The 21,911-nt window shown below is 47.6% G+C and overlaps 1 protein-coding gene across 1 annotated transcript in view; it reads right to left on the bottom strand.

Annotated features, from left to right (window-relative positions):
* Positions 1-18,618, bottom strand: part of CYTH1 (cytohesin 1) — a 78,735-nt gene extending 60,117 nt beyond the window's left edge. The window contains exon 1 of the mRNA XM_067716321.1: positions 18,475-18,618. Within this exon, the coding sequence (XP_067572422.1) occupies positions 18,475-18,496 (22 nt within the window). The 5' untranslated portion in view covers positions 18,497-18,618. The remainder of the gene's footprint in view (positions 1-18,474) is intronic.
* Positions 18,619-21,911: the final 3,293 nt, after the last annotated feature.

The raw sequence follows: 21,911 nt of genomic DNA, 5'->3' as shown, positions 1-21,911 counted from the left end.
ATCTAGTGGGTGGCAAAGGCCTGGCTGATGACATGACAGGGTGCCTATCCTCTGGCTACACTGGGGGAGAGGAATAAAGTGACCATCGAAGGCTTGTCTACGTTGTGTTTGTCTCACAAACATCATGGACAAAAGCCACGAGTTACCAGGGAGCAGCTTACCTAGACACACAGAGCAACTCTGCAAAGGGAAAGCACAGGAGACGCAGGCACACAATGCTGAGAGAACCTTCCTGAGGGCTACCTTGCCCTCACGCCTGATTCTGCTGTGCTCCTGGGTGCATTTGCCCACCTGCAAGAATTTATTCTTCTATATTTTTGTGTGAAGCTTTCTCTCCAATTTTAAGTAAGTACAAAATTGTGATTTTGTACAAGAACAGAAAAAAAAAGTTTGCATTTACTTTGTGATTGTTTCAAGTTTTACGTCACTTTTTTTCTAGGAAAATCCAGTATTTTTTTTGATTGATGCAAAATGATAACATATTAAAACATACTTTCACTGATCTGCATATTATTCTCACATTAAATAAAAGCTTCTCTAAGACATTTTAAAACTAGTTACATACCATTTGTACATACCATTCCTTATTACATTTTACATATAATAAAACGTTTTTTAGGAGAAAAGGAAAACCCCACGATACAAGCCAACCATTCTATCCATGGATATTAACCCAAGAGAAATGAAAACATGTCCACACGATGACTTTACATGAAGGCTCACAGCAGCTTTATTCACAATGGCCCCAAACCAGAAACAATGCACACGTTCATGACAGGTGACTGGATAAATACACTGTGGTCCATCCAGACAATGGAACACCACTCAGAAATAAACAGAAAAAACTGACATCCCAAAAATGATCTCAAGTACTTCATGCTGAGTGAGGGCCAGACACAGTAGAGAAAACATTGTATGATTCCATTTATATAAAATGCTGGGGAACACAAGCCAATCTGTAGTGACAAAAAGATCCAGGGTGCCTGGGGTAGAGGGAGGGATGGGCTGCAGATGGACGTAAAGAACCTTTTCATGGCAATGGAAATGTTCTGTATCTTGACGGTGATGGTGGTTTCAATGGTGTACAAATCTGTCAAATGTAGCTCATCAGACTGTACACTTCACATAGATACAGTTGATTGTATGTAAATTATACCTCGATAAAGTTATTTTTTTAAACACAATAAGGGGGAATCAGAAAAGTTTGTAGCAAAAAGATAAATGGAAATGAATGTACTTGTTATCACTAAGTAAGATGTTTCAACGTCAACGCTGGTATCCTAGTTTGCTGTGGAGGCCCTACCAAGTCCTCCAGAATGTCCGCTGACGATGGCCTTCAGAGCAGACACTCCCCAGGCTCCTGCTGCATGTCACCCCCTTGACTGATGTACACAGAGCACCTCACTGGACCCTTCACAATGCCCTGCAAGGCAGGTGCGACTGTGTCGCTACCCCCAAGTCTGTGCCCCTTAGAGAAGACAGATAATCTGCCCAAGGCACAAGGTGGCCAGGGTAAAAATTAAGGCTGACTGATGAAAAATTCATGACAGTGCGCTTAGCTCTTGTTTTTTTTTTGTCGGCGCCACGCGACTTGTGGAATCTTAGTTCCCTGACCAGGGATCTAACCCAGGCCCTTGGCGGTGAAAGCACGGAGTCCTAACCACTGCACTGCCAGGGAACTCCCAAACAATGCACTTTGGAAAGAGCATTAAAAGACAAAGTTATCAAGCCAAGTTTAAGCTTCTTTCTACCAGAGAGTCCCTAAACAGGCACTGTCCTCCCTATCTGTACAGAAAAGGATTCTAAAACCTATCTGTTCAGAATTAAATCGTGGTTTGTGTAGACTCACTTTCAAAAGTCTTTAACACAATTTGTGGACGCAGATGTCTATAAAAAGCCCTTTTCAGTCACAAGGGGACACAGGAGTGCTGAGAAGTCAGGAACACAAAGCTCAACAGCTGGCCTGTGTCCAGTAAACACAAGGTGGGAAGCAGATGAGTTCTCACCCTAACTTAACTCTTAAGAAACCCTCATCTGAGCTCAACAGAGAATACAGCTGGATGAAACATACCCAGAAAAAACAGCTCCTTTTCTTGGTTAAAGGTCAAAGTTCTCCTTCCATCTAGAATACAAGGTCCCTGAGAACTCTGTTCACGTCTAAATTCCAAGACCCACAGAGTGCCCAGCTCCTAATTGGTACTCAATAAATATCTGTTGACTAAATTAACAAGAAATGACCTGGGAAAGAAGCTGCTATAATTCCCATTCTGATTTATACGAGCACTAGGCAAGGTCTTAGAATAAAGCTACCCCACCAACACTGAGAAGAGAGAGAAAAAAATATTTAAAAGTTACATCAAAAAACGAATGATTAAAAAACAATTCAGGGCTCCCCTGGTGGCGCAGTGGTTGAGAGTCTGCCTGCCGATGCAGGGGACACGGGTTCGTGCCCCAGTCCGGGAAGATCCCACATGCCGCGGAGCGGCTGGGCCCGTGAGCCATGGCCGCTGAGCCTGCGCATCTGGAGCCTGTGCTCCGCAACGGGAGAGGCCACAACAGTGAGAGGCCCCATACCGCAAAAACAAAACAAAACAAAAAAACAATTCAATGTCTGGAAGGATAAATTAACAAATATCACCATATACTAGTGTGAAATGTAAACGTAAATGTGACAGAACTTTCTGGAAAATCACTTGACAGTACATATCAAGAGACTAAAAACAGTTTTTAGTCACTGACCCAGTGATTCCACTTACAGGAATCTAGCCTAAGAAAAGAATCAGAAATGTGGGCAAAGTTTTACCAACAATGATGTTACAGGGTTATTTGCTACAGGAACAGAGAGGAAACTTCTAAATGACCAACAAGAGAGGACAATTAATCAAATCGGGGCGCCACCACATTACACTGCATTCGGCATAGGCAGGCCACCATAGGGCCCCAGCATCCCCACACGTCTTTTGTCACATCTGGTTGGTCAAGGAGACAGCAGCATGACCTGCTGGCTCCCAGGGGAGGGCTGGCTTGTCTGCTGCTTGCTGTGGAAGGTGCTAAGCCCTGGGGCCCTGGTCCCTCGGCTGCAGACCAACCCAATTCAAGCGTGCCCATCGTCTGGGCTCATCCCATCACCCTGTGGGACTTGGTGTAGGGGAAGCAGCAGCCCCAGCCTGGGTTCCGGTGTCTGCTGGGCTCCACGTGATAAACTGACTGGTTCTGACCCAGTGAGGCCTGCCACCTACCTCCAGCCCCTCCTTTGGACTCTTGCTTTTCCCGCTGTCCTCTGTGAGGATGGGGTCCTTCCCTGGCAGACGCCACCAAAAAAATCATCCATATATAAATTTTAATGGCACAGAAAAACACTTATGTTTTTTTTTAAAAAGCTACGAAACATTCCACAGAGTGACTGGAACTAGTTTTTAAGCTTTTTGTTGTTGTTGTTGCTAATAAGATCCAGACATATAACCCCCAAGCTTCAGTTTATCTAGTAATTCCAAATTTCTCCTTATCAAATCTTACACTCCACGTTTCAGCAGCTGTTTTATGTAAATTACTTTCACATGCACTCTCTTATTTGCCCTTGCAACAACCCTGCAAGGCAGGTAGGAAAGATACCACTGTCTACACTTTGCAGGGGACGCGGGGATGCTAAGTGACTTGCCCAAGATCACAGGGCCATTAGAGACAGTACCAGACCCAGAAGCCAGGCCAGACTACACGTGCAGTGCTCTTTCTACCATGCCATTCATGCCTGCTCAGCACTATATACCCAGACTGCTAACATGTGATAAATGGAGTGGATGTCCTCCCCTTTCTCTCTGCTAATCCACTTCCCTTCAAGGTGGGCACTTTTCTGAGCAGCTGCTCTGTTTTCTACTTCATTGATTTCTGCTCTTTTATATTCTCTGTGCTTTTGCTTGCTTTGATTTCATTTTCTCCTTTTGGCTAGTCTCTTAAGATGGAAGCTGAGGTTTAAGCTTATTTTTTAAATCCTACATTTTCCAAAAAGGACTTAAGGTCGGTGGACATGTAGGAATATGCATGAAAGAAAACTATACCAACACGTTCACGGTGATGAGTCCATGGGAGTTCGTTACACTCTTCCCTGCACTTTTGCATGTGTTTGAAATTTTCCATAATGTTAACTTTTCAAAGCTCGCCCAAAGTGCTAAAGAGGGCATATACAATTACAGCCAGCCTATCCACCAACAACCCCTGAGGAGAGGCTGAGAGCTCCTCCGAAGACGCTCTGGCAGGTGACTGCGGGCCTCGGGCCTTCCACAGGCCTCGTGTGCCTGGCAATCCACGTCCCAGGTGGGACATGGGAAGGCTCTTTTCAGGTCACTTCCTCTGCTGTGCAGATCAGGGCTCCAGGATGGCGCCTGCCCAGGGGCTGCCCAGCAACTGAGCAACACACAGGGAAAGTGTCTTCTAAAAGGAGCAAAACTAAAACCACACAGACACTTGGGGAAGCTGAAGTGGGGAGGCATATAAACTTGGTGGCTATAATAAAGGAGTTTAAAAAAAAACCCAAGCTTGGTTATTTTTTGCTCCTTTGATCTGCTGAGCCTCTTCTTACAAACCTCTGCTTGAAAGTTCAAAATCCTCTAAGGGGAATTCTGAATGGCCTAAAGCAAAACCACATCAATTAGATGGTTACCTTGGAAAAATGCATTTAACACTCAGCCAACCCTTCCTACAATCCTTGACACAAATCCTCACACCATCATTTCAAACAAACACAGGAAATAAAGGGAACCATCTCTAACGCAGGGCCAAGCAACGTGACCCCGAAGAGAGCAGCGCAAGCTTCCTGAGAGTGGGTCTTCTACATCCTCGAATTTAGGCTCTTTGAAAATATGTGTGTACGTGTGTGTACATATGTATGTATGTATGTATTCATTCATTCCTGGATCCTACCCTGGAGGGTCCCGGTCCATTAGCTATGGCTAGAGTGGGGCCCCAGGGTAAACTGCCTTTTAAACTGACACAGGCGATTCTGTAGATTAGCCAGGCGTGGACACACCATTCTAACCCCTATTTACTAGATTACCAACTCAGATGGGCAGGTTAAACAGACTACTGATACTTTTGTAATTTCAGCCTGAGTCCCACAGCAATGCAGGAGCACACATCCTGGCTCACGCGGTCTCTACGTGCGAGATCACCCGACTTTTGCGTTCAAACAGTCCCAAACTTATTTTCTCCAAGCGGCAAATCTCCAATCACAATTCAGTCTCACAGAGACTGTTTTCTTCAGTTCTGTGGCTCCAGGCAAGAATCGGGGGATGTGTAACCTATTTTTGTGTGGAAATCAACTGACCTTGGGGATAACACGGAGAACTAAAACCGTGCAAACTTCCTAGAGCCTAGAACCCCCTTTAAAAGTCAAAAGTGACTTCTAACTACATGCTTGTCTATCAATTGTGTTTTTACCATAAGGATGTTACTTTCATAATTTTTTTAAAGTAGAAGTTTAAATTCCTCTTATGAAAATGCTATATGTACACGTTTATATGTTTAAGAAAATGAGAGATAACAGCAAGATCAGAAAAGGGAAAGGACAGTAGTATTTAGCCAAAAATTCAGTTTTGTATCCTCGAAATCCATTCAGGGTGGAAATCAAACCAAATGAGCCTTTAACACGAATTTGTGAAAGAGTAATCACACCTAGCCTGCTTCCTCTACATGGATGCCCATCAAGTGATGTGAGGAAAAAAGGCAGATGACTGGGAAAATAATCACCGAACAATGTCATGTCAATATATTCCTCTAGAATAATGAACTCCTTTTTCCTATCAAGCTCCATTGTTCAGGGATGTTTCCATTACCTGAAACCAAAAAAAAAATTCTCTTTGCTACCAAGGTAAGTACAAAAACGTTCCTAAGGACGGGCAGCAACAACACAGCCTCTGGCTGGAGACCTTCTCTGTTCCGGCAATTTGAAGACAAACAGGGCTGCTGAGGAGCAGAACAGGACATACAGGTCAGAGTCTGTTGCTGCTCTGCATGTGTGCTGAATGAGGAACGCTCTTCTAGGACAAGAAATGCTTGACAAAACTAGAAAAAGCCTACACAATACTGTAGTCCTTCCTATTCACATGGAGCATCTCCTCAAGAAGAAACAGGTCCCTCCTCATGAGAAACAGCCTAGGAACAAAAGCGCTAGGGTGATGTGGTCTGCAGAACACGGCCCCCAGAGATGTCCTAACCCTAGTCCCTGGACCATGTGGATCTGGTAAATTCCACGGCAAAGGGGGATTAAGGTTGCTAATCAGCTGACCTAGAGATGGAGAGATTATCCTGGATTACCTGGGTGGGCACAACGTGATCACAAGAGGGCTTAAAAGTGGAAGTGGGGCAAAGTCAGCATCAGAGTGATGAGATATGAGAAAGACTTGATCAGTCATTGGTGGTTTTGAGGATGTAATGAGAGAAATAAAACAAACCAAAACAGATGCAATAGGGCCACGAGCCAAGGGATGCAGGTGGCTTCTAAAGGGTGGAAAAAGCAAGGACACAGAGGCTCCCCTAGAGCTTCCAGAAGGAACAGAGCTGACACCTTGATTTTAGCCCTGAGACCCATTCCAGACTTGTGACCCACCCCCAGAACAATAAAATAAATTTGCGTTGTTTTAAGCCACTAAATTCATGATAATTTGTTACAACAGCCATAAGAAACTAATACAGTGAAGCCACTTCTTTTGTCTCTCTACGGTGCTGAGGGCATGTCCAGAAAAGATCCAGGTCAAAGCAGCATCCTACCAACATGCCCAGTTGCTTTCCTGATTTTTTTAATCCCGAATATTTTTAATCCTTGTCAAGATACATACGTTTGTCTAATACCTTAATACTTCCTAAAATAAAGTGGACTCACGCCAGAAATCACCTTACTGTAGGTTGCGTCAGCCCTCTTAAAGAATTTCTTCGTCTCACTCATCTTTCAAGAATAGAATAATCATGTTTTGTCCAAATATCCCCTTTTAAGATTTGTACTGAAATCTCTGCGCGCATAGAAAGCGTCCCCGTGGCGCTTGCGGCAAGCCAGTAGTGTGGGACTTCCTAACTGGCTATACCACAGCCAGCTGCAGCAAGAGCCAAGCCCCCAAATAAACCACAGAGCACAGAAGAATGAAAAAGGACAGAGCACGTGTGAGATAAGAGGGGTAAATGCTAATTTCAACAACAACTTGCAAGTTTACAGGAGCAATTTCAATGACCTTAGTTTCCACATCAAAACCAGATGGGCGAGAGAGAGTGTGGACTCAACAATTCCATCAACAAACTCAGAGTCTACAGTGTACCGGGCCCAGTCTTAGGCACCTGGGTTGTGTCTGGTAACAGAAGATGAAGATTTCTGTCTCCATGGAGCTTCCATTTCAGCTGGAGGAGACCAGCCACATGTAATAAACGTAATCGGTAGCAGGCAATGAGTGCCTAGGGAAGGGGGTGGGAGTCAAGCAGAGTTGGGGGGCAGAGGCGTGCAGTGCAGGCTGCTTAATTAACTGCACGCAGATCTGGGTAAGCCTCCCTGGGAGGAAGGGAACCTAAACCAAGGCTGGTAACTGAGGGGACTGATCACGAGGATGTCCGGGTGGGAAGCATCCCAGCAGGCAGTGGGCCGAGTGGAGACGGCAGAGGTGTAGAGGTCTTCAAGGGCCTCCCTGGAGACCATGGCCCAGAAGGTGTGCCTCCAGGGCTAGACTACAAAGGCTAGGGCAGAATCCCTGTTTCTCTGAGAATATTGTAAACCCACAAAATAATCTTTCAATTCCAACCCTGCAATCTTTTCAGAAATTCATTTCCTCCATGCTTTGTCTGGACACTGGGGGAAATCACTGGAAGTGTTTGTCAAAGTTACTGAATCAGCTGCAGAAGTCACCCTTGCCCACCACCGGTAAAAGTCACCATGAAGGAGGAGAGCCACTCCAGGGAGGAAGCGTGCCTGACGCGGCCACTAAGGTGACCACGAGATCTGGGACTCTGAGACGACAGCCCAGGGTGCTCAGGAGCTGCTTCAATCCCACTTTATTGTTGGGTGTCATCCTGACACAAGAGTGATGGTCCAGGGGAGGTGAGACTTAGGAGGCGAAAAGCAAGAGGCGTGAGAATGAGGACGCTGGGGTCCTGGGCTGCCTGGGTGTCCTGAACTACAGCCCTCTTGCAGGCGCTCCCGCAGCTGGGCTAAGAGCAGTCAAACGACCAAAGGCTGGTTTCAAAAACTCCTGCAAACACCGTCATAAATCAGCACGCTCACTTAGGAATCTAGGCCCCAAAAGTCTTTTTGAGGCTGCAAAGCTGAAGTCCTGCTCCAGAATCCTCGGTGACCCCTCTAGGCGACTGTCGTACGGACGAGGCCCTGACAGGAGGCACAAACTACGGAGTTAGAGCAGCAGTGGCGGGGGGGGGGGGGGGGTGATGCTGGAAGGTACCATCATTCCCCTGAAGAAATACCGTGCCACCACAGCAGTCTCCTGTTTCACTGTTGGGTTTCCTCTCTCAACAGGCTCTTTATTTTTTTTTGAATTTTATTAATTTTATTATTTTTTTTATACAGCAGTTCTTATTAGTTACCTATTTTACACATATTAGTGTATATATGTCAATCCCGATCTCTCAATTCATCCCACCACCACCAGCTCCCACCCCCCACCCCCACCCCCGCCACTTTCCCTCCTTGGTGTCCATACATTTGTTCTCTACATAACAGGCTCTTCTATTTTGTCCTAAGGGGTGAAAGGCGAGAAGCCACACCAGGAGGCGCCTGGAAATGGCTGAGAGGCCAGCTTCGGGACAGATCTGCAGGAGGCAGGACTCCTGTATTAACCTTCACCTGGTTACCTGGGCTTCGCATATAAACTCTGGCTGCCCAACCATAGGACGTGTATGGCTCCAGGGGACCCTCAAAGGCCAGGAGCGTGACTCCTGTCGCCACACCAGCCCCCATTTACCAGAGGCCCCAGGAGAAGCCAACACAACCCAACAGACTAGGAGAAAGAAACAGGCTTAACTGTATGATCTGCCTAACCCCTCAAATCTCAACCCTAAAATTAACAATGGGCTCTTTCAATATACATCTGTTTAATAACCTGCAACATAGGTTTTAACCAAAAAAGTAACCAAAGTGTATCAAGACATGGAACTCATGGAATTGGAACTCCTAATTCCAGGAGAAAAACAGAAAGTTTAGGAAGTTTATAAAAAGTATACAAGGCATGTATACCTTTTACATGTATAAGCACGTAACAGTGAAGAGAGGGGTGTGAGACAACAGGAAACAGGGATGAGCCGGCTACTTGCAGCAATGTGGATGGACCCAGGGATGATCAGACTAAGTGAAGTCACAGACAAAGACAAATGTCATATGATGTCACTTATATGTAGAACCTAAAAAATAATACAAATGAGCTTATTTACAAAACAGAAAGAGACTCACAGAAAACAAACGTATGGTTGCCAAAGGGGAAAGTGGGGGCAGGGATAAATGAGGAGTTTTTGATTAACAGATACACACTACTATAAATAAAACATAAACAACAAGGACCTACAGTACAGCACAGGGAACTATATTCAATATCTTATAATAAGCTATAATGGAAAAGAAGCTGAAAAAGAATATATATATTTGTATAAATGAATCACTTTGCTGTATACTGAAACTAACACAACACTGTAAATTACTATACTAAAATTCAAAAGAAAAAAAAAAGAACAAGCAGGCCGGCAGCAGAAGTGGTGAGCACACAGGCTCTGCAGTCTGAGAAATCTGGTTCCAGTGCCAACTCTGCCACTCATCAGCCAGGTCACCTTTTATAAATAAATCTCTTAACCTTTCTATCTTGTCACCTGTTAAGAGGGCACGGCCACTGTTCCTCCCACCCAGGATTACTGTGAGGACTAAATAAGAATGTACAAAAGATGTTCAGCAGTGAACTTAATGCACAGCAAGCAGTTAACTGCTGCTGCAAAAATAGTTATAGTGGTAACACATGCTCTGCAATGCTCCCACCTCATTTCATCCCAAAGTTAGGTGGTTTACTCAAAAGTGTATCTCACCCAAAACACACTGAAAACTAGAACCCTCCAGGCTCCCACAGCATTTGTTTATATCTTCATCAGAGCATCTGTCATATATTCTTCATTGAAATTTTTCAATTCATCAACCCCCCCTACACTGTGAGCTTCTTGAAAACAGGGCCCGTATTTTAAAATTCTTCATAGCCTCGGCATCAAGCAAATGCCCCGACACAGAGAAGATAATGAAAATGGGATGAATAGATGGATAGATGATGGACAGCCGGGAAAGAATTTAGAAGGCAAGAAAGACAAAGGAGTAGAGTATTTTTTCAAGCCTGAGTAACTGGGGTGATAAGTAAATGGGGACAAAAGTTTAAAAAAAAGGGGGGGGAGGAGGAGTCTGGAAGAGGAGAGCAGAAGGGAAAGAGGCAGAAGGTCACCTTCCGATGCTGAATTTGAGATGATGGAATACCCAGGGGGAAATGTCAAGCAGGCAGCTGAAAATGCAAGAATACAGCTAAAAATCAAAACACTCTCTTAATTTCAATCATTAGGGCTGTTGGAAAAAGTATTTCAGGGAAGCAGAGATCATAAGAGAAAGTAACTTAAGCTAAAAAGGTTGCAAACACATGCAGTCCGGCAGCTGCTGTGTGTAAAAGCCTCAACAGACAAAATGAAATATGAGCCCCATCCTACACGGGTTCACAGCACATGGTCTATGAAAACCTTAATCCAAGACTGGTTCAGAGTAGTTTTCAAAAAAGAGTCTATACACAGGCTTAAGTGTCCCCAAATTTAAAACAAAAGCCTCTCCATTCTGCATTGCCTTCTAGCTGCTGCCCCCTCCCTGTTCATTTCATCTAGTTTCTTTTTGAGTTCTATATATACATACATAGAACTGCACAGTCTCCTTTTCGGGCTGCTTCCTCTGCCCAGCCCTTCAACGGTGGCACGCCCAAGATGACGTCCCTGGACCTCTTCTCAGTCAGCATGTCACATCACCCCTTCCCTGCTTCCACTCCCACTCGTGTGTTGGTAATTCCCTGAGTTCCAGTTCCTAATCCAGCTGCCTAAATAGACCTCCCCCCGTGGAGAGCCCGTACGAACCTCACGACTCCACTCAGTGCGTCCTCACCTGAGCTCCTGTGTTCAACTCTGCACACTCAGTCTAGACACTCTCTAAGTGGTCGGTCTCCCCGAGACTCATCCTGTTTCCTTATCGTCCTTCGAAGCTCTGTCCCTCCCAAACTCTGGCAACGAAATCCTATCAATTTCAGGTCCTTACTCAGTCTCGTGCTTGTTCCCCCCTTCCTCCCACCCCTACTGCCTTAACTCAGGCCCCATCCTCTACCCCGCCCGGATGCCTGCAACAGCTCCCAAAGGGGCTCCACGCTGCCCAGCTGCACCACACCAGACGGGGGAATCTTTCCAAAATGCAAAATAATCACCTCGAAACAGGCCAGCCCAACCCCTCATGGCTCCTCGTGGCACAGAGAAGAAAGTCCTGGGTCCCACGCAGGAGCCCTCAGGACCCTCCCCGTCCTCCCCCGGGGCACACAGAACCATCTGCAGCTCCCCGCAGGAGCCAGTTACTCCATTCGCCTGGCCTCTGCTCAATCTCTCTGCCTGAAATGTATTTCTTTGCCATATCCACCTAGCTAGCACCAACTCAACTCAAAATCCAGCCCAAGTGCCAGCTCTTCCGTGAACTGTCCTCTGCCCAATCCGGTCCCACCCCGACCCCAGGTAGAACTGCTCTCCTCTGTGTGCCTGAGTTTTCCTGTACACCTGTCACATCCACTCTAATACTCTCCTTCACAGCCTTCTTCCACGTCTGTCTCCTCCTTCTCGGCTCGAAGCATCTGTGACAGTAGGGGCTGCGTGGTGTGGTCACTAGTGCTTGTTGACTGAATAAGCCTTTATAAATTGCTCACAGAAACCAAGCCTGTTTCAGGACTACTGAAGGGGAAAGTTTTCTAATAGCATTAAACCAATTCCATTCATACCCAACTTTAATAATTACAATATAGGCTGCAGGGGCTTCCCTGGTGGCGCAGTGGTTGAGAGTCCGCCTGTCGATGCAGGGGACACGGGTTCGTGCCCTGGTCCGGGAAGATCCCACATGCCGCGGAGCGGCTGGGCCCGTGAGCCATGGCCGCTGAGCCTGCGCGTCCGGAGCCTGTGCTCCGCAGCGGGAGAGGTCACAACAGTGAGAGGCCTGTGTACCGCAAAAAAAAAAAAACAAAAAACAAACAAACAAAAAAAAACAATATAGACTGCAACAATGCCAGATAAAGGCATGCTTTTGAAATAGAAATGTCCTTTTTATTTTGGGCCATGCCATGCCACACGGCTTATGGGATCTTAGTTTCCCAACCAGGGATGGAATCCAGGCCCCCAGCAGTGAGAGTGCAGAGTCCTAACTACTGGACTGCCAGGGAATTCCCATAGAAATCTTCTTGAAGACTCAAAAAAAAAAAAAAAAAAAAAAGTGGAAGACACAGAAAGCACCGGGCTAAGGAAGGTGACATCCTGACCCTCTCTAAAGCAGCCAGGCCTCACAGGAAGCAGCTCACAGCCATCTCACCACCACAAAAGCAGAAAGACGCAGCATCGCAGCATCTTGCATAATGAAGAATAACAAAAATCCCCTACACAGCCTTCACCCTATATTACATTTTTTTAGTCCATGGGAAGAGAGAAGGAAAACAACATTACCAGCAGTTTCAAAGCACGTGGGATTCACTTCTTGAAAATTTCTAAATAATTTTCCACCTCCTCCAGACCTCTATTATTGCAACTGAAACTGAGTGACAATAATTAGAGAGACAGTCAAGAGGCAGTGTGGCAATGGAGCAGACGGACAGGTTCGGGCAAAGTGCTTTTCTTTCAGAGCCCCCTGTCCACAACTTTTGTCTTGGAGGGTGAGCAGGAAAGGGGTGAAGAGGGCTACAGGAGTGGAGACTCCACCAGCCACACGGCTCTCAGGCTCAAGCTTTCCGTCCTCTGCCTCATGTCTCTCTCATTCACACACACACACACACACACACACACACACACACACACACACACACACGTCCCCACCCTCCTCCACCGCCAAGTAACCTCTATGTTTGCTCTCACATTGGAATAAGAAGGCGCTCTCCTTCTAGTTCTTACTGGAGAACTACCTAATCTTAAAGGCATGAAATACATAAGAAAAAACTCTATTTGGCAAGATGGTTTTTGACTAACACCCAGGACATTCAGAAAGGGGCAGGCTGGTATGAACCCTAAGATTCCACAGACTGAACCCAAACCAATAAAAGCCACTTAACTCGCAATTTCTCCCCTAAAGGAAACATTTTGTATCTGGCCAGAAGACAATATATGGGTTGAGAGATCTTCAATCTTTAAGACAAAAACTAAGGAAAGGTAAGTATGTGACTCTACAAATCGTCAAAATCTGACCCAAATCCCAATCAGAACAAATATATATTTTCCCCACGCTTAAAATATCAGAGTGAGAAAAATGTAAATCAGCTGATTTAACAGAGGCCTTAAAGAAGGAGTTAATCTCAGGTACATAAATAAAGAAACCATCATCTCATGTGAACAGCCAGGTCATAATACACAAATATGCAAAAGAAATTTTTTTTAACCTAGCTAGTAATCAACAGATATAATGAGGTGCTATTTGTAACCATTAAATTAGTTTTTTAAAAAAAAGCTTTCATATGCTAATCCTCACCGGTGGCACATTTGCAGTGATACTGGAACACATACCCCCCCCATACGTGGCTAAGAACAGGGTAGACTGATACAGCCCTTTTGGAAAGCAAATTGGCACCACGCATCAAGAATTCTCAAAATCAGGCTTCCCTGGTGGTGCAGTGGTTGAGAGTCTGCCTGCCGATGCAGGGGACGCGGGTTCGTGCCCCGGTCCGGGAAGATCCCACATGCCGCGGAGCAGCTGGGCCCGTGAGCCACGGCCGTTGAGCCTGCGCGTCCGGAGCCTGTGCTCCGCAACGGGAGAGGCCACAGCGGTGAGAGGCCCGCGTACCGCAAAAAAAAAAAAAAAAGAATTCTCAAAATGTTTATATCCTCTGACATATTAACGTCACCCCTGGAAATCTACCCTAAAGACCACAAAATGTATAATTATGGTAACCTTATGTTCCAGATTTTCTAAGAAAGCCCTGACTTCATGTAATTGTATTCTTTTCAATTAACGCAAATCACTAAGAGTGGAACTACCCTGGAAACAATGAAAGTCATCAATATCATAGAAAAATGAAGAAAACTGGTTTGGCACAGGGTCAATCAGCAAAGTGTTCTAGTTTCTGTTTGGGACGGAGGGTTGAAGACAAAAATTCAAGCTCAATGAATGTTAACTTTTGCCACATGGAACCTGGTTCAATCTGTTATTCCCTCAACAGTTGCTGAGCTGCTTCTATTGGGTACCGGGCCCCAGGCTTGTTCTGGAGGCACAAAGACGAAACAGCAAACCTCTCTAGACGCCACGGGCTCCCACGCACCATCCTGCGGCAGCGCCCATGCGTGTCACTGCCCACACCTCACTTTAATCTTCTGAGGATGGCAGGTGTGCCTGGTTAAGATCAACATCTCCACTCTCTCAAGAGGCTTATTTTTTAAAGACCTCTTCTCCCTCGTGCTGCAGGATAGGGATCAGCCTGAAGCTAATAAAAGCGAGAGGAGTTAAGATCTGTGTTTGAGAAGTAAAAGCCTTGAACGGCACGCTGAGTTTAACGATCTTAAGAACCCATGCTCAGAAATTTGATTATTTTGTCAGAGTCATCACCACTAACATTTCCGATGTTACTACTAGATGGACCCCGCCCATCTCTACCTCGCGACTTGTCTTAAGAGAGAGGCAGGCAAACACACAGGCAACCTCTGGAGCAGCAATTCCCAGAGTCAGAGCCGTCTGAGAACCGGATTAAAGCTAAAGACTCTCCAAAAATGCACATTCACAGAAACTCTCACATACAATCTCAGAGGGGCCTGAAAGCCCATTAAGGGGCAGGTTGCAGGTTAAAAATGTCTGCTCAAGTTCAGAGGTCACAAAGAGGAACAGAGTCACTGAGTTTTTTCTTGGGCAGGGAACCCTACGAAGGCAAAAATACCTCTTCCTTTTGCAAATGAGAATTGTGACATCCAGGAAGTACAGTCATCTAATAAGAAGGTAAAATGACCGGAAAAAAACACCTCCCAATCATTTCACAGTGTTTAGAAAGAAGCTGCCGGGGGATAAAGACCAGCCAGCCACAAGCATTATGAACATCTTTCTTAAAGTGTCAATTAAGCATTCAGAAAATCCCTAATTCCACATTTTTCCAAAAAAAAAATAAGCTTTGAAATGACTTTTGTTTATCCTTCCCACCCCCCCACCCCACATAGGTCTTCAGAGGACAGTTTATCATACCACATGTGTAGTCTGAACCACGTTGCACTGGTCTAGGGAGTTAAGACCCTCCGGGGAGTATACAGCAGAGAGGGCTGACAAACTCAGTGGTGTGGTCTCTGGGTCCGTAAAGGACACCAAAGAGTATGCAGTCAAGAAAGGCCTTCTGGGGCTTCTGATGCAGGGGACGCAGGTTCGTGCCCCGGTCTGGGAGGATCCCACATGTCGCAGAGCGGCTGGGCCCATGGGCCATGGCCGTTGAGCCTGCGCGTCCTGAGCCTGTGCTCCGCAAACGGGAGAGGCCACAACAGTGAGAGGCCCGCGTACCGCAAAAAAAAAAAAAGAAAAGCCTTCTGGTGAGTTTTCGAAATTCTCTTTCACTGAACAGAGAAACTCTAAGACTAATTCTCTTTCTTTAGCTTATTATAAATGAGCTATGTTTCAAAGGTTTTTTATACCAAGGTGGTAGCTTGGAAATCATAACCCATTTCCCCAAAGATACAATGTTAAAAACAGTACTAGTGTCCCAGGCTGACTCATGAACCACCAGTGGCGGTTCTGAGGGAACCCCTGGACCTGGCATTCTATGTGCTTTATGAGTCCATAGCACGCACTTCCTTTTGAAATGTGGAATCTGAATAGTTGTCTTATCTTCTGAGGTAAATTCTCTGTAAAACCTAGGAGAGAAATGGACAGTTCTGGAGACTAAGGCAAACCCTTAAAGAACTGGGAGCCTTATTCTTCAAATGATCATCTTGAGCTATTAGGTACTTTTTGTGTGGTAAACCCTATGGGTGGGGAATCTTCTTTAAGTCAACATTTCTGGCTCCTCCAAAATACAAAGAACATGATTTTTTTTAATTGCATAAAGAGAAAGAAAGGAAGAACTTCTTCCTCATCTTTATGTGTGGTCAGCAGAATAACGGAGCCCAGAGATGTCCCTGTCCCAATCCCAGAACCTGCGAACATGTTACCCCTACATATGGCAAAAGGGGGATTACCACTGCAGAATCAAGGTTGCTCATCCTCATCCATATCCAGGTGGGTCCGATGGAACCACAGGGTCCTAATTAGAAGAGGCAGAGGTCAGAGAAATGAGAAGATGCTACATGCTGGCTCTGAAGATGGAAGGTGGCCACCAGCCAAGGAATGTGGGCAGCCTTCAGAAGCTGGAAAAGGTAAGGAAACGGACGTTCCCTTAGGACCTCCAGAAAGGAACACTGACCAGTAAACACCTTGATTTTAGCTCAGTGAGAGCAAATCTGGACTTCTGACATCCAGAGCTATAAGATAATAAATGTATGTTCTTTTGAGCCACCAAGCTTGCGCTAACCTGTCACAGCAACCACAGGAAACAAATATCCCCTGCTTCCATTCACCCCGTCCAAGCACAAATTCATGCCACTGGTGGCAAAGCAGTCACTGTGTTAAAAGCAACCAGACCAACAGCTTCCTGCCTCGCCCGGTGGGTAAGAACACCAGAAGAGGGCATGAAGAAAGCCTGGCAGAACACTGGGATCTGCAAGAAATTAAACAGCAAGAGAAGGCACAGCGGCAGGCAAAGCTGGAGAAGACTTCTCCCGGGTGGGCAGAAAGACAGAAGCCTGGAGGAGCCAGAAAATCCTTCGGGACCAGCCAGGAGGTGATTTGTTTTCAATCACAGAAGAAAAGCACACACTACTTTTACTGGGAAGGTAACAAGGGGACATCTGATGGGTACCCATCCCTCACATGCTCTGGACTTCAGGCCACAAGTGGTGGCCCTTCCCCTGTCTGCCACTCAGGGTTGTGGGTCATTAACCCACCTTTTCTGCGGTCAGTGGTTCCTCAATGACTTACTCATAAATAACAGAAAACCATAACAACATGCTTCACCCGTCTCCTTTTAACATACTCTATGGCAAAGCTTGCTCGCTCAGAACTTAAGAAACAAACACCACCTATGTCAATTAGTCAATAAAGCAGGATTCGGTTCCCTTTAGCCACACAAGCATTTTTAACTGTGCTCTCTGTACTCTGCTACCAAACCACAAAAGTTCACCACTTGTTCTATCTGCCATTCTTTCATCTCTCAGGAATAAAACGTTAAATTAACTAAAGCATTTCACAGAACCTTCTAAAACCCCGGCGATCTGAAGCCATTTGAGGGAGGAATGCCCTGCCGATGGCCAACAGTTCCCAGGATAAGGTTAGCTGGTGGAGGATTTGGGAACTGGTAGTTTTGTCAAGTTTTCCCTGTCTGTGTGATGTGATGACTATGCCGCGTCTCTGTGCACAGATGAGAAAGCAAACTTGCGTTTCTCCGCGCCCCTCGGGCTTCACCCGCAGGCGTTTTGGACCAGCAGCCCGTTCACACGGAACGGCGGGCAGCGATCGTCAACCCGGGCCTTGGAGTGGACGTTGGCCGAGGTCCTGGTCCCGATGGCACCCCCTGGTCGCAGCCTGTCCACTTCGGGTTCGCTGCCTGTGTTTTCTCATTTTCGTTTCTGAACAAAGACATGGACCCGGGCACACAACTTGCCAACACCTAAGGGGCCGGAAACTACGGAGAATGCCCGGGGGGAACTTAAGCGTTCGCGGGGGCCCGCGGCGGGGCTGTGGGGCGACCGGGCCTGCGCCGGACAGAGGCCCGCGACCCCCTCCCGAGACCCTGGCCCCGAATTCGCGGCCCCGAGACCCTCTCCTCGCGAAACCCGCCCGAGACCCCGGCCTCGAGACCCTCACGCCGGAGACCCCCGCCCCGGAGCCCCAGGCCCTGAGACCCCAGTCCTACGAACCCGGCCCCAGAGACCCGAGCCCGGCGACCCCCGGCGCCGACCCCGGAGACATGGGCACTCCGACGCCGGCCCCTCAGCGCCCCTCAGCCTTCAGCCTCAGGGCCCCGGGTGACCCCTGCCCTGCGGAGGTCCCCGCCCGGCCCGGCCGCCCTAGGCTCGCGTCCGGCACCACAGTCCCCGGGAAACGCGAGCCGCCAGAGGCGCGGCAGGACGCCGGGCCGGAGAAGGGAGGAAGCGAGGGAGAGGGCGTCCGCCGGCCGGGCCGCGGGCCGGACTGACCGTAGCTGTCGTCCTCGTCCATGGTGCCGGCGCCGGGTTCCGCGCCGGGTTCGCCGCTCGCCCCTGGACCCTTAGCTCCTGGCCCTGCTCGCCCAGCGCGTCTCGGAGCCCCGCCCCCGGCTCCGCGCCCGCCACCCGCCCCTTGCCTCCCGCGGGGCGCCCCGCCCGCCGCCTGCGCGCGCGCACACACACACCCCAGCACGCGGCTGTCTCCCGGCCCGCGCCTGCGCACGCGCCCGGCCAGGCCCGCGGCCCCGCCCTCGCCGCCCGCGCGCCCACGCTTCGGGCTGCGTCCTGTAGCCTGCCCGCGCCTGCGTACGCGCTCCCGCTCAGGCCCCGCCCCTCCGACTGGTCCCTCGACCCGAGGCCCCGCCTCATACCACGCCCAAGCCCGAGGCCCCGCCCCGGCCGCCTACAGGGGCGCATCGGGTTTCGGATTTCTCAAGGGCGGCACAGGCCTAGGGTACAGCACGGAGTCTGGCTGCCCACAAAAGCCCAAGGTCGTGTCCGGCCACTGAAGGGCAGGGTGGTCCTCGCTGACGTCAACCTCGCAGGTCCGGCCCTCCCCAGACTGCCAGAGACGGCCGGTCCTTGGTCAGAGACCAGAGCATTTGAATTCATTATTTCTGAGGTCTGAACCTTAGCACCGTGAATGTCATGAGCTCACTGCCTTTATACTTCCTTTTATTTGTCCTCTGAATTTACCCAGGTCAAATTTCAAAGAGAGGCACCTCATCTCCCAGCATTTCAGGATTTGGGTGACCTTGATTCCTGGGCCTCTTAAATTTACACGTTTCTAGACTGTGCCTTACATGTTTTATTTGTCTGCCCTGGGCGGACCAAGCCCCTCCCACTGGTAAACTGAGCTGCCCTTCGGGGAGCATGAGCAATAGCTCTTCACCAGGAGGTGGGCACCTCCCCAATTTTTAATTTAGAAAAATCAAGGAAAATGCCACTTTTTCTAGCCACTTCTGGATGCATACACTCTTGGTTTGGTGCTACCCCTAAAAATTATAAGTGCCTCAGTTGGAAGGAATCTCAGGATCACACATCACACAGGGATGGTCCAAGACCCCCCTGGGGGGTCATAACCCTGGACACCTAGCCAACGTGCTGTACCCAGGGGCTGCTGGAGAAGAGCTCAGCCCAAGGACCTGGCAATGTCCCTGGCAATGTCTCCATCAGGGGGAGTTGTGACCCTCCTCAGCAGCCTGTTGGGTGAGCCCTAAAATATGCCTCCCAAGAGACAACAAAGAAAAGTAATTTCCCCTCATGCAAAAGGAATAAATGAATGATGAAACTCTAGGCTTTCTTTCCAGATCTGCTTCCTATTAGCCTTGTGACCTGGGCAAACAGCTCAGTGCCCTGGACCTGTTTCCCACCCACACAATGGAGCCTCTGCCTATAAAATCCAGGCTTCTACCCAATATTGATCTCTGAAGTGACAGATCTGTCGTTGTCTTCCTCTTGACCTCTGCACAGGGATGGATGGATGGATGGATTTCAACATATCACCCTAAGCGATCCTAATCTTTACATTCCATCAGGGTGCAGCTCTGGCCCACCCTTCTGGTGGCTAAGAATATTGTACATTCACAAACAAACATCTCTCTTACTCCGCTGAGCTGTCTGACCCAGCCTTTGGTGGAGAAGCTTGATGTCTCCGGAAAGTCTAAGAAGATGGTCTCCATTTCCTTAGGCAGGTATTTCTTTCGAACAGTTCCAGAAATTAGACATTTCCCTTGTATAGATTGTTATCTTACTCCTAAAAGGTTGATTCTGGTGGACCTAGCCGTTTAATCTTCACTGATTTCACCTAACTCTTGTTCAATGACCAAAACTTGGGAAGAAAAGCAATTGAGGCCACAGGTTAATTCTCACTATGATCTGAACTCCCAAACCCAGTACCTTTGGATGGGAAGGAATACGGGTGTGAATGCTAATCACTTCAATTAGCCTGGTACTTAACTGTTTACAAATTCCCTTAACTTACATTATTTCATTACAGCAGTGTTTTCCAATGGCAGGTCCTGACTCTGAATGGATGAGAAACCAATCACCATTAGATGAAAGGAAGATAGAATAAGATAGAATCAGTGTCCATCACATACCATAAGGATAATGTTTGTTTCGGTTGTAGATGAATGCACTGGGTAGGGATGTAAAATATACTTGACTGCAAGTCACTGTCAAAGACCCTCTGTTAGCTCACACTCCTGGCTCCGGGGCTTTGGTGAGCTGTTATCTCCATATCGCAGATTTGGAAACTGAGGCCCACAGAGGTCACAGTGTAGAATGGGAGCCACCAGGTCAGCTTCACTTGCTACTTGTGTCCTCAGCCCCTGGAGCATAGCGAGACCTCAAAGGGAGAGCCAGAGGCAGGGAGCAGAGGAGCTGAGAGGGCACTGGCCGTGGGTCTGCAATCTGCTGGTCTGCTACTTATCCCCAGAACTCTTCCCCCACATCAAGAACTTTGAAAATGGGTCAGGGACTTCCCTGGCGGTCCAGTGGTTAAGACTTCGCCTTCCAATGCAGGGGGTGCGGGTTCGATCCCTGGTCAGGGAGCTAAGATCCCACATGCCTTGTGGCCAAAACACCAAAACATAAAACAGAAGCAGTATTGTAACAAATTCAATAAAGACTCTTAAAAAATTGTCCACATCAAAAAAAAAAATTGAAAAGAAAAAGAAAATGGGTCTCCCTTCTGTCATCCTTGCCTTACATAATAATTTCAAAAATTAGAATGAATTTGGAAGGTTTTTGAGCAGAGGTAACCCAAAATATTTTTTTTTTCCTGTGCTTACACTGTGATGTTTAAAACTTTTTCAGAAACAGTATTCAAAAAGGGACAGGTTACTGGGTCCTGTCCCTTTCCTACAAGGGAGCACCCACAGGCTTTTAAAAGATTGAGCCTGGGCTTCCCTGGTGGCGCAGTGGTTGAGAGTCCGCCTGCCGATGCAGGGGACACGGGTTCGTGCCCCGGTCCAGGAAGATCCCACATGCCGCGGAGCGGCTGGGCCCGTGAGCCATGGTCGCTGAGCCTGCGCGTCCAGAGCCTGTGCTCCGCAACGGGAGAGGCCACAACAGTGAGAGGCCCGCGTACCACGAAACAAAATAAAACAAAACAAAACAAAAGATTGAGGCTTATTTCCGCATTTGCCGACGTGAGACTATTCCCAAGCTGTATGAAGTGGAAAAACCAAGGACAGAACAGGGGTATATAATATATTTCCATTTCTAACAAAAATACATCAACATGTGATGTACATTTACATTGTACGTTCAGCCATTTGATAAATATTTGTCGGGGGCAGGGCGCAGTGCTGTGCCATGCGCTGTTCAAGATGCTGAGGACACAGCAGCGAAGAGAGCAGCTGGAAAGCCATGCCCTCTCGGGACTCCCAAACTAGTGGGCAAGCGTGGACTGTGGCTAACAG

The sequence above is a fragment of the Pseudorca crassidens genome, chromosome 19 (genome assembly GCF_039906515.1).
Source record: "Pseudorca crassidens isolate mPseCra1 chromosome 19, mPseCra1.hap1, whole genome shotgun sequence".
NCBI lineage: Eukaryota > Metazoa > Chordata > Mammalia > Artiodactyla > Delphinidae > Pseudorca > Pseudorca crassidens.
Note: the sequence above shows the minus strand (reverse complement) of the source record. Positions and strands in the feature narration are given on the sequence as shown.